The sequence below is a fragment of the Dipodomys ordii genome, unplaced genomic scaffold, assembly GCF_000151885.1.
Source record: "Dipodomys ordii isolate 6190 unplaced genomic scaffold, Dord_2.0 Scaffold13, whole genome shotgun sequence".
Lineage (NCBI taxonomy): Eukaryota > Metazoa > Chordata > Mammalia > Rodentia > Heteromyidae > Dipodomys > Dipodomys ordii.
Genome location: NW_012267229.1, coordinates 16,263,224 through 16,275,548, shown reverse-complemented (window position 1 = coordinate 16,275,548; position 12,325 = coordinate 16,263,224). Strand labels below are relative to the sequence as shown.

At 45.2% G+C, this 12,325-nt stretch overlaps 1 protein-coding gene across 1 annotated transcript in view; it reads left to right on the top strand.

The window, feature by feature from the left end:
- The window catches only part of Nfs1 (NFS1 cysteine desulfurase), a 17,343-nt gene extending 9,617 nt beyond the window's left edge, over positions 1-7,726 (top strand). Inside the window, exons 8-13 of the mRNA XM_013011037.1 lie at positions 785-942; positions 1,651-1,756; positions 1,838-1,919; positions 4,109-4,192; positions 6,259-6,348; positions 7,055-7,726. Coding sequence (XP_012866491.1) covers positions 785-942; positions 1,651-1,756; positions 1,838-1,919; positions 4,109-4,192; positions 6,259-6,348; positions 7,055-7,118 — 584 coding nt within the window. The 3' untranslated portion in view covers positions 7,119-7,726. The remainder of the gene's footprint in view (positions 1-784; positions 943-1,650; positions 1,757-1,837; positions 1,920-4,108; positions 4,193-6,258; positions 6,349-7,054) is intronic.
- Positions 7,727-12,325: the final 4,599 nt, after the last annotated feature.

Genomic DNA, 12,325 nt, shown 5'->3' with positions numbered 1-12,325 from the left:
TCTCACGGTCTCTCCTGCCCGGGCTGGCTTTGAACCGCGATCCTCAGATCTCAGCCTCCTGAGTAGCTAGGATTACAGGCGTGAGCCACCAGCGCCGGCTTACTTCTGATTTTCTTGTAGTTAATTGGAGGTAAGAGTCTCACTGACACTCACAGACATTCCTGCCCAAGCTGACTTTGAACCGCAATCCTCAGATCTTAGCCTCCTAAGTTGCTAGGACTACAGGCGTGAGCCACCAGTGCCTGGCTTAAGCATTCATTTTTTTGTGACAGGGTTAAAATGGGGCAACCCCCCCATACATACATACATACATACATACATATATACATATATATATACATACACACACACACACACACACACATATGTAGAGAGAGAGAGAGAGAAACATTTCCTGTTCTCCATGCATGAAATGGGAGCTAAAGACTCTTGGAGCCAGGCACCAGTGGCTCACGCCTGTAATCCTAGCTACTCAGGAGGCTGAGATCTGAGGATCGCAGTTCAAAGCCAGCCTTGGTAGAAATGTCTAGCTCAAGGCTAGTGCTCTACCACTTGAGTCACAGCACCACTTCTGGCTTTTTCTGCTTATGTGGTGCTGAGGAATCAAATCCAGGGCCTCATGCATACAAGGCAAGCACTGTACTACTGAGCCACCTTCCCAGCCCCTCTCTCAGCTTTCTTTTATTCAACTTAGGCAGAAAATTTTAAATGCTATTTTGATTCTTTGGCAAGTGGTATCTTGTATTATCTGTGTTTCTCGTTTTTAACAAACTTTGCTTCCTAGGAGTTGGTGCCATCTACATCCGCCGCCGGCCCCGAGTTCGTGTGGAAGCCCTGCAGAGTGGAGGGGGGCAGGAGCGGGGTATGCGGTCTGGGACAGTGCCCACACCCTTGGTGGTGGGACTAGGGGCTGCATGTGAGGTGGCACAGCAAGAGATGGAGGTATGGGGAAAGCAATTCCCTTCCATACTTCTTACCCTGTGCCCAAGTTTCTTCTTTAGTTGCATTTCAACAGAGAGACCGTCAGATCTCTGTTGGAAGAGGAGGTTTAAGAAAAGCCTATTGCTGGGCACCAGTGGCTTATGCCTGTAATCCTAACTACTCAGGAGGCTAAGATCCAGAGGATCACAGTTTGAAGCCAGTCTGGGCAGAAAAGACTGAGATTTCATTTCCAAAATAACCAGCAAAAAATCAAGCTAGGATTGAGACTCAAGTGGTAGAGCTGCAGCCAAGCAAGCTAGCTGAGCAAGCATGAGGGCTTGAGCCCTATTACTGCTAAAAAGAAAAAGAAAGGAAGAGAGAAAGAAGAAAAAAGAGAAAGAAAAAACAAAGAAGTAAAGAAAGAAAAGAGAAAAAATCTTGACCTATCCAGGTGCTGCTGGCTCCTTATCCTGAGGGAGGTGTCAGGGGTTCTAAAACCTATACCCTGTTAGTAGTCATCACCTCATTTGTTTCTGGGCTGTTGCCAACTTGTGTTTAGTTAGTAAGCACACCAGACACTATTCAATTTTGGAGATGCAGTGGTCTTCACCAGAAATATATGATGGTGTTTGGGTCTGATTCCTGAGTAGAAGAGAAGAACTTTTTAAACTATTTGTTTCCAAGATGGTTGGTGTCACTAATGGTTGGTCCTCCCTTACTTCTCCTTAGTATGACCACAAGCGGATCTCAAAGTTATCAGAGCGGCTGATACAGAAGATAATGAAGAGCCTTCCAGATGTAGTGATGAATGGGGACCCTGAACAGCATTACCCAGGTATTGACATGCCCTCTCAACCTGCATTCTGGAATAGGCTGAGACTTTGAGTCCACTCTCATAAGTGTTTCTCTTCTCTAGGGTGTATCAACCTCTCCTTTGCATATGTGGAAGGAGAGAGTCTGCTGATGGCACTCAAGGATGTTGCTTTATCCTCAGGGAGGTGAGCCCAACAGATAGCCAGAGACTGTGGTGGAGATAAGTAGTCTGGCTTCTTAGTACTGAAGAGGTTAAGTTACTAAGACTACTGTTATGGAGAAGACAGATACAAGAGGTCTTTTTTTTTTTTTTTGCCAGTCCTGGGGCCTGAACTCTAGGCCTGGGTGCTATCCCTCAGCTCATCAGCTCTTCAGCTCAAGGCTAGTGCTCTTACCACCTGAGCCACAGGGCTACTTCCAGCTTTTTCTGTTTATGTGGTGCTCAGGAATCGAATTCAGGGCCTCATGCATACAAAGCAAGCACTCTACCACTGAACCACCTTCCCAGCCCCTTGTTTCCAGCTTTTTCTTAGTAGTATATTGGAGATAAGAGTCTTAAGGCTAAGTCTTGGTTCAGAGCCAGCCTAGCCAGGAAACTCCATGAGACTCTTATCTCCAATTAACCACCAGAAAACCAGAAGTGGCATTGTGGCTCAAGTGGTGGAGTGCTCTCCTTTAGGTGAAGAACTAAGGGACAGCACCCAGGCCCAGAGTTCAAGACCCATGATGACAAAAAAAAAAAAGTCTTGGGCTGGGAAGGTGGCTCAGTGGTAGAGCACTTGCCTTCCCTGCATGTGGCCCTAGGTTCAATTCCTTAGCACCATATAAACAGTAAAAGCTGGAAGTTGCTGGGCGCTGGTGGCTCACGCCTGTAATCCTAGCTACTCAGGAGGCTGAGATCTGAGGTTCAAAGCCAGCCGGGGCAGGAGAGACCATGAGACTCCTATCTCCAGTAAACCACCAGAAAATCGGAAGTGGCGCTGTAGCTCAAGTGGTAGAGCACTTGCCTTGAGCTGAAGAGCTGAGGGACAGCACCCAGGCCCAGAGTTCAAGATCCACAACCAACCAAAAAAAAAAAAAAAGTCTTAAGGCTTTTCTGCCTGGCTGGTATCAAACTGCAATCCTCAGATCTCAGCCTCCTGAGTAGCTAGGATTATAGGCCTGAGCCACCAGCGCAGGCTCTAAAAGTCTTGATTCATGGGAAAAGTTACCTTTTTCCTGTCAAGACACAGCCCAAGCTCACCTTAGAAGGGCTTTTCCTTGCAGAATTTATTTTATTTTATTTTGGTCATGAGGCTTGAACTAGGGCCTGGACACTGTCCTTGAGCTTTTGTGCTCAAGGCTAGTGCTCTACCACTTCAAGCCACAGTACACTTCCATTTTTCTGGTGATTAATTGGAGATAAGAGTCTCTCAGACTTTCCTTCCTGGGCTGGCTTTGAACTGCAATTTTCAGAGCTCAGCTTCCTGAGTCACTAGGATTACAGACCTGAGCCACTGGTACCCAGCTTCTTGGGGAAAATTTGATCCTTTTTGTGGTCCCAAAAGTTGTATCTATTCTAAAGTCATGCTAGGAGTTCTGTTGCCCTCTTCCACCAAGGGTTTAGTTGTGCTCTGGACTCATACACATAATCTCTTCTATGCTGGGGAGTGAAGACAGAGTTCTTTGCTTCCTCTTTTTTTTGCCGGTCCTGGGGCCTGAACTCTTGGCATGGGCGCTGTTCCTCATTTCAAGGCTCAAGAGGCAGAGCACCATTTCCTGCTTTTAATGCTTATGTGGTGCTGAGGAATTGAACCCAGGGCTTCATGAATGTAAGGCAAGTACTCTACCACTGAGCCACCTTCCCAGCACCCCCCCCTTTTTTTTTTGTCAGTCATGGGACTTGAACTCTGGGCCTAGACGTTGTCCTTGAGTTTTCCAGCTCAAGGCAAGCACTCTACCACTTGAGCAACAGTGCTACTTCCAGTTTTCCTCTAGTTAATTGGAGATAAGAATCTCCCAGACTTTCCTACCTGGGCTGGCTTTGAACCTTGATCCTCAGATCTCAGCTTCCTGAGTTGCTAGGATTACAGGCGTTATTCAACTGACCTGGCTTGACGCTTCTTTTTGTGAGATGAAAACATGGGGTATTATATGACTTGGTGGTATTATTCCTCAAGGAAGTTATCCACATAAGGGTTAGAGGAGGTAGGTGCACATCTTAGAATGTACAGGGCAGTATCAGGCCCTTTGGCCCTGGAAAATTAGATCTCTTTTGTTCCAGTGGTACAACTGAAGGTCACTGTCAGAAAAGAGGAAGACTTGGGGGTGGGAGTGATGTGCTGGCTGAAATCAGGTGTTGCTGATGAACTGAGAGGCTGGTGTCTCTCCTCAGTGCCTGCACCTCTGCCTCCCTGGAGCCTTCGTATGTCCTTAGAGCAATTGGCACTGATGAGGATCTAGCACATTCTTCTATAAGGTCAGTGAGTTCAGCTGCAACATTTTTCTTCCCAACTCCCCCCACCCTCTCTTGCAATTTTTTTTTAGTATATATTAGCTATCCAGAGGGATTCATTGTGACATTTCCATGCTTACATACAAGGTACTCCAATTAGTTACCTCCTTTCCTCTCCCTTAACTCCCTCTCTCCTTCCTAATACAATTCAGCAGTTTTCACCACTGTTCTATTTTCATATATGTTGACAGTCTGTTATAATCATATTCATCTTTTACCCTCCTTAGCCCAAGCACCCTCCCTTTCTTTTTGAGATAGCGTCTCCCTATGTAACAAGCTGTCCTTGCGCCAAAATCTCCCTAAGCCTCCCAAGTGCTAGGATTATGGGTGTGCTACACCACACTTTTTGAGCTGCATCATGGTTTTTTTTTTTTGTTTGTTTGTTTGTTTGTCGATTGTGGGGCTTGAACTCTGGGCTTGGGTGCTGTCCCTGCACTATTCAGCTCAAGGTGAGCACTCTTCCACTTGAACCACAGTGCCACTTCTGGTTTTCTGAGTGGTTTATTGGAGATTAGAGTCTCACAGACTTTGCTGCAGAGGCTGGCTTTGAACCATGATCCTTAGATCTCAGCCTCCTGAGTAGCTAGGATTACAGGCATGAGCCACTGGCGCCCAGCTGAGCTGCAACATTTCTTAGAAATGTCCTTTCTTTTTTCCTTTGATTTTTGAGATTGAACCTAGTGCCTCATGCGTTGCTAGGCAAACACTATACACTACACTACCAGCCCTAAAGACATTGCCTTTTTAGAATTTTCTTTTTTCTTTTCATTTTTTTTCTTTCTTTCTTTTTTTTTGTTTCTAGTACTGGAGTTTGAACTCAGGGCTTGAGCACTGTCATTTAGCTTTTCCAGTCTAGCCTGGTGCTATACCTCTTGCATTAGTGCTCTGCTTCTGGCTTTTTTTTGTTGTTTGTTTTTTGTTTTTTTTGTTTGTTTGTTTTGGTTTGGTTGGTCGTGGGGCTTGAACTCTGGGCCTGGGCGCTGTCCCTCAGCTCTTCAGCTCACTTGAGCTACAGCGCCACTTCCGGTTTTCTGGGGTTTATTGGAGATAGGAGTCTCACAGTCTCTCCTGCCTGGGCTGGCTTTGAACTGCGATCCTCAGATCTCAGCCTCCTGAGTAGCTAGGATTACAGGCATGAGCCACCAGCGCCTGGCTGTTGTTTGTTTTTTGTTTTTTTTTTTTGTTGTTAATTGGAGATAAGAATCTTACATACTTTCTACTTTCCTGCCCAAGCTGAGTTCAAACTGTAATCCTCAGATCACTGCCTCCTGAGTAGTAGCTAGGATTACAGGAATTAGCCACTGGTACCCAGTTGACATTACCTTTATTGTTCATCTTCTGTTTCTTTTTTTTTTTTTTCTGTTTTTCTCTATCTCTTCTGTTTTCCCTTTTTTTTTTTCCCTGCCAATCCTGGGGCTTGAACTCAGGCAAGCATTGTCCCTGAGCTTCTTTTTGCTCAAGGCTAACACTCTACTACTTGAACCACAGCACCACTTCTGGCTTGTTTTTTGTTTTTGTTTTTCTGTTTATGTGGTACTGAAGAATAGAACCCAGGGCTTCACGCATGCTAGGCAAGCACTCTACCACTGAGCCACCTTCCCAGTCTCCCCATTTTTCTTTTGTTGTTTTATTTTTGTGTTGGTGTGAGGAATTGAATCAAAGTCCTTGCATGTGCTAAGTTTGTGCTCTACCACTGAAATATACTCATTGTCCTTTCTTCTCTGTTCTTTATTTTTTTGGTGAAAGTTTTCAGTACAGAGGTTCTGAGACTTTACTGAGTATCACCTGGCAAGTTCATGAAAGATGATAATTTCTGAGTCCCCTTTCTCAGCCATTCTGCTTCAGTCTGTCTGCAGGAGTAGTAAGAAAGTTCTCAGGTGATTCTAATATCTTCACCTAGAGAACATGTTATGAAAAACTCTTTCCTAGACAAGTAGGACCCTGTTCTCTCTTTGAAGAACCTCAGGGAGTATTAAACAAGAACACTGCCCCAATGCCAGCTCTGACAGAGTTCTTCTGTGCCTCTTCAGGTTTGGGATTGGCCGCTTTACTACAGAGGAGGAAGTGGACTACACTGTGGAGAAATGTATTCAACATGTGAAGCGTCTTAGAGAAATGAGGTGTGCACAGATGAATCAGACTTTTTGGGAGAAATTGTAGTGCTTACTCTTCCTTGTCTTTAGACTGTGTGTTCACACTTTCAGAGACCAAAGAACTAAGCTGGGCACTGGTGGCTCATGCCAGTAAACCTAGCTACTCAGGAGGCTACCCAGGCGCTAAGTTCAAGCCTCAGTAACCCCCACTCCCATCCCTACCCCCAACTGAAATAGGTTTTAGCCTGGCGGCCAAACCACATGTGTTGTAGCTCTTAGTTCAGGAGCTGAAACTTGGTGCTTGAACCAGTCAAGAGTATTGGTTCCCCCAGGAAGACTGTCTTAGAAATGGGATGAAAATTTCAAGAATAATCTATACCTGATGAAATCTATTGTCTTAGGGTCTCCTTGATCTGAGGTACCTAGTTATTCCTGTTTGTCAGTAGAGGCTAGAACCAGGACTTTCAGGCAGTTGGGAAAGATTTAATTATTTATTTTCTTATTTTTATTGTTATCATTATTAAGCTGTTGTAAAAAGGGGTTATAATTCCATAAGTCAGGTTATGAGTACAATGCTTCTTGACAGTGTCACCCCTTTTTTAACTCTCTCCCATAGGGGTGCACAAGGGCAAAAGTTAGAGAAGAAAGTAAGTCATTGCTCAGGGCCTTAGAGCCAATATTGTCTATTTCCTATATAAGTCTTCACTCATTCAATGTCTCTTCTCTTTGGCAGCCCTCTGTGGGAGATGGTGCAGGATGGCATTGACCTCAAGAGCATCAAGTGGACTCAGCATTAGAAGTCTTTATGCTGGCTTGTCCTTCCTGCCTTATTGACCCATGAACAGCTTGGACCTTGCTAAACCCAGTGGATGCTCCATATTCAACCAATAGACTTCAACCAGTAGACTTCAGCACAGTGTACTTTCAAGTCAACCCATTTTTAGGGGCTGACTCCATTTTTCTTCAGCAGTCCTCTGATTATACAGGATATGGGCATTCTTATCCTGAAGCAGAAGATAAGCTTGCTATGATATTGCTGTTGGTATACCTCTCCTTTGTGGGGAAAGCAAGAGGTACCGGAGGAAGGCTCTTTGTTCAGGGATTGTGTTTTTCTATGTGGACATTCAAATCATCACTTTCTGCTGTCAGCTGGACTGGCTCCTTCAGCAACAAACATTTTTTTTTTGTCGTTCAAAGGACATCTCTTTATATTGACAATAGTCCAACAACAAGTTTATTAGAAGGCTTGTCTCCTTTTTGTTCTTATCCTTCCCTTTTTTGTTTAACTTACTAGAGATACCAATATCTTATCTGTGATACCACTCATTCTAATAATTTATGTTTCTTTTCTGAAAATTTGTTTAACTTAAACACTGGAGAAATAAATTTACTTTCTTTCATTTACTGTGTGATTGTACCAGAGCCTGAGCAACAAGTTGCAGCCACCCTTAGGAAGATTACTCCACCTGATGTCTATAAATTATTCAGCTTCAGATTTCTTCATTTAACAATTATTTCAAGGCCTGCCCTAACCCAGACTTGGTTCTGGGTATTGGAGTTATATTGTTTAATAAGGACCAAAAAGGATCCTACCTTCTTCAGTTTTCATACTAGTGAAAAGATGGAAAGTAATAATAAAGACTAATGTTGATTTTATTAAATGCTATGAGAAAAATTATATTGAGAAAAAAATCAGGTAGAAGCTATGAAGCTGGGTGTTTGAACAAAGACCACCCAGTGAAGGACCAGCCAATGATAGCTCACCTAAGAAGGAGTGAGACATAAGAGACCAAAAGAAAGAGCCTAGGGGCTGGGAAGGTGGCTCAGTGGTAGAGCACTTGCCTTGCATGCCAGAGGCCCTGGGTTCGATTCCTCAGCACCACATAAGAAAAAAGCTGGGGGGCTGGGAAGATGGCTCAGTGGTAGAGCGCTTGCGTTGCATGCCTGAGGCCCTGGGTTCCATTCCCCAGCACCACATAAGCAAAAAGAAAAAAAGCCGGAAGTGGCTCTGTGGCTCAAGTGGTAGAGCGCTAGCCTTGAGCTGAAGAGCTGAGGGACAGTGACCAGGCCCAGAGTTCAGGCCCCACGACCGGACCCAAAAAAAAGAAAAAAAAAAGCTGGAAGTGGCGCTGTGGCTAAAGTGGTAGAGCGCGAGCTGAAGAGCTGAGGGACAGCGCCCAAGCCTAGAGTTCAGGCCCCAAGACCGGACCAAAAAAAAAAAAAAAAAGAGCCTAGGGGTTGGGAAGATGGCTTAGTGGTAGAGAGCTTGCCTAGCATTCATGAAGCCCTGGTTTGGATTTCACAGTACCATACACAGAAAACTCCCGAAGTGGTGCTGTGGCTCAAGTGATAGAATGCTAGCCTTGAGCAGAGAGAGGCTCAGGGAAAGCATCCAGGCCCTGTGTTGAAGCCCCAGGACTGGCTGGGAAGGTGGCTCAGTTGTAGAGTGCTTGCCTACCATTCATGAAGCCTTGGGTTCAATTTCTCACACAGAAAAAGGCAGAAGTGGACTGGCTGGGAAGGTGGCTCAGTTGTAGAGTGCTTGCCTACCATTCATGAAGCCTTGGGTTCAATTTCTCACACAGAAAAAGGCAGAAGTGGTGCTGTGGCTCAAGTTGTAGAGCACCAGGGCTGGGAAGTTGGCTCAGAGGTAGAGTGCTTGCTTCGCATGCATGATTCCCTGGGTTTGATTCCTCAGCACCACGTACACAGAAGAAGCCAGAAATGGTACTGTGGCTCAAGTGGTAGAGCACTAGCCTTGAGCTGAAGAGCTGAGGGACAGTGCCCAGGCCCAGAGTTCAAGCCCCACAACGGACAAAAACAAACAAAATACCTGATAACATACATTGTATTTGAGAATTCATTTCTGGTAGTTAATAGCAGGTTTGGTTTGGTTTTGCTAGTCCTGGGGCTTGAATTCCAGGGCCTGGACACTGTCCCTGAGCTTTTGTGCTCAAGGCTAGCACTCTACCACTTTAGCTACAGAGCCAGTTCTTATCTTTTTTATTTATGTGTTACTGAGGAATCAAACCCAGGATTTCATGCATGCTAGGCAAGCACTCTACCACTAAGCCACATCCTCAGCCCCTAATAGCAGTTTTACAAAGGGAAAAAGGATGGGGATGTGGCTTAGTGGTAGAGTGCTTGTTTAGCATGCATGAAGCTCTGGGTTCGATTCCTCAGTAACACATAAACAAAAAAGGCTAGAAGTTAGCTGGGTGAGCCAGTGGCTTACACCTGTAATCATAGCTACTCAGGAGACTGAGATCTGAGGATCCTGGTTCAAAGCCAGCCTGGGCACGAAGTCCCTTATCTCCAATAAACCACTCAAAACCGGAAGTGGTGCTGTGGCTCAAGTGGCAGAATGCTAGCCTTGAGCTGAAGAGCTGAGGGACAACGTCCAGGCCCATAGTTCAAGCCCCACGACCAAAAAAAAAAAAAGGCCAAAAGTGTTACTGTGGCTCAAGTGGTAGAGGGCTAGCCTTGAGCACAGAGAAGCTTAGGAATGGAGCCCAGGACTGAGTTCAAGCTCCAAGACTGGCAAAAAATAAAAAGGGAAAATGTTAAGAGTTTATTGATTTAAAAAAAGAGTATATTAATCGTGTTTTTTGTTTTGTTTTGTTTTTTTGGTAGGTTGTGGGGGGCTTGAACTCTGGGCTTGGGCGCTGTCCCTGCGCTCTTCAGCTCAAGGTGAGCACTCTACCACTTGAGCCACAGAGCCACTTCCAGTTTTCTAGTAGTTTTTTGTTTGTTTGTTTTTTGTTTTGTTTTGTTTTTTGGGTCCAGTTGTGGGGCCTGTACTCTGGACCTGGGCGCTGTCCCTCAGCTCTTCAGCTCAAGGCTAGTGCTCTACACTTGAGCCATAGCACCACTTCCGGCTTTTTTTCTTTTTGCTTATCTGGTGCTGAGGAATTGAACCCAGGGCCTTGAGCATGCAAGGCAAGTGCTCTACCACTGAGTCATCTTCCCAGTCCTCTAGTGGTTTTTATTGGAGATAAGAGTCTCATGGACTTTCCTGCCTGGGCTGGCTTTCAACTGTGAACCTCAGATCTCAGCCTCCTGAGTAGCTAGGATTACAGGCGTGAGCCACGGACAATTATGGGGTTTGAATAGAGTCTTGGTTGTCTTTTTCCAAGCTGTCCTGGACCACCATTGTCTGTCTTTCCCCCATCCCACTGGTGCCAGTCCTGAGGCTTGAATTCAGGACCTAGGCACTATCCCTGAGTTTCTTTGGCTCAAGGCCAGCGCTCTACCATTTGAGCCACAGTACTACTTTCTGCTTTTTCTGGGTAGTTTACTGGAGATGAGTCCCACAGACTTTCCTGCCAGGGCCAGCTTCAAACTACCATCCTCAGATCTCAGCTCTTCAGTAGCTAGGATTATAGGCATGAGCCACCAGCACCTAGATTTCCTCCTATTTAAGCTTCCTGTGTAATAGGATGACAGGAGCATGCCACTGCACTTAGCTTTTTTTTTTTTTTTTTTTTTAAGTCGTGATGCTTGAACTCTAGGCCTGGGCACTGTCCCTCAGCTCTTTAGCTCAAGGCTAGCGCTCTACCACTTGAGCCACAGTGCCACTTCTGGCCTTTTTTTTTTTTTTTTTACTGTTTATGTTGTGCTGAGGAATCAAACCCAGGTCCTCATGCATGCAAGGCAAGCACTCTACCACTAAGCTACCTTCCCAGCCCCTGCACTTAGCTTTTTATTGATTGAGATGGAGTATTACAGACTTTTATCCTGTACTGGCCTTGAATGTCAGTCCTCCAATTTTCAATCTTCTGAGAAGTGGCTAAGTCTTAGGGTTTTCCTTCTTATTTATTTATTTATTGCCAGTCCTAGGGCTTGAACTCAGGGCCTGGACACTCTCCCTGAGCTGCTTTTGATCAAGGCTAGCATTCTACCACTTGAGTCACAGCACCATTTCTATCTTTTTCTGTGTATGTGGTGCTGAGGAATGAAACCCAGGGCTTCATGCATGCTAGCAAGCACTCTACCACTAAACCACATTCCTAGCCCTGTCTTAGGGTTTTCTACCCTTTGTTTTGTTTTGTTCTGATTGGTCTCACCCTATGTAAAAAGAGCACAAGACAATCAACTGGTCGGAGAAGACCTGTAATATCATTGTAGACCTAAACTGTAGTTTTCTATCAGATAGGTTCTATGTGTTCCCACAACTAGAATAACTGAACACAATGGAAAACTACCAGAAATGGAGGCAGAATTCTCAGCTATGGTTTTTGAAACAAATTTGCAAATTTCCAGGGTCTATCTAGTTGCTTGTCAGTTTGACATTGCTTTTCATGTTTACTGTTTTTTTCCCCTTTTATGTTGACTGTGTTTGAGTGTGAGAGAGTCACTTGGGATTGATAGAATTTAGGTTCTCAAGCACCACTTTCTTCTTCTTCTCCACCTTCCAGCTTTCTGAGTAGTTTATTGGAGATTAAGAGCCTTACATTTTTGCCTGAGGCTAGTGTTCTACCACTGGAGCCAGAACTCCACTTCCTGCTTTTTTGGTAGTTTATTGGATATATTAGTCTCAAGAACTTGCCCTGGGCTGGAATGTGGCTTAGTGGTAGAGTGCTTGCCTAGCATGGATGAAGCCATGGATTTGATTCCTTTGTACCACATAAACACAGAAAACCAAAAGTGGTGCTGGGGCTGAAGGTCAAGGGTCGAGGGCTGAGTTCAAGCCCCAGAAGATTCTTTTTTTTTGGGGGGGGAGGGGTCAGGTCATGGGACCTGAACTCTGGGCCTTGGCGCTGTCTCAGCTCTTCAGCTCAAGGCTAGCGCTCTACCACTTGAGCCACAGTGCCACTTCCAGCTTTTTTCTTTTTGCTTAGGTGGTGCTGAGGAATTGAACCCAGGGCCTCTGGCATGCAAGGCAAGTGCTCTACCACTGAGCCACCTTCCTAGTCACCCCTGCCCCCTTTTTTTTGTCATAGGGATTGAACTCTGGGCCTGGGCATTGTCATTCAGCTCTTCAGTTCAAGGTGAGAGAGCTCTA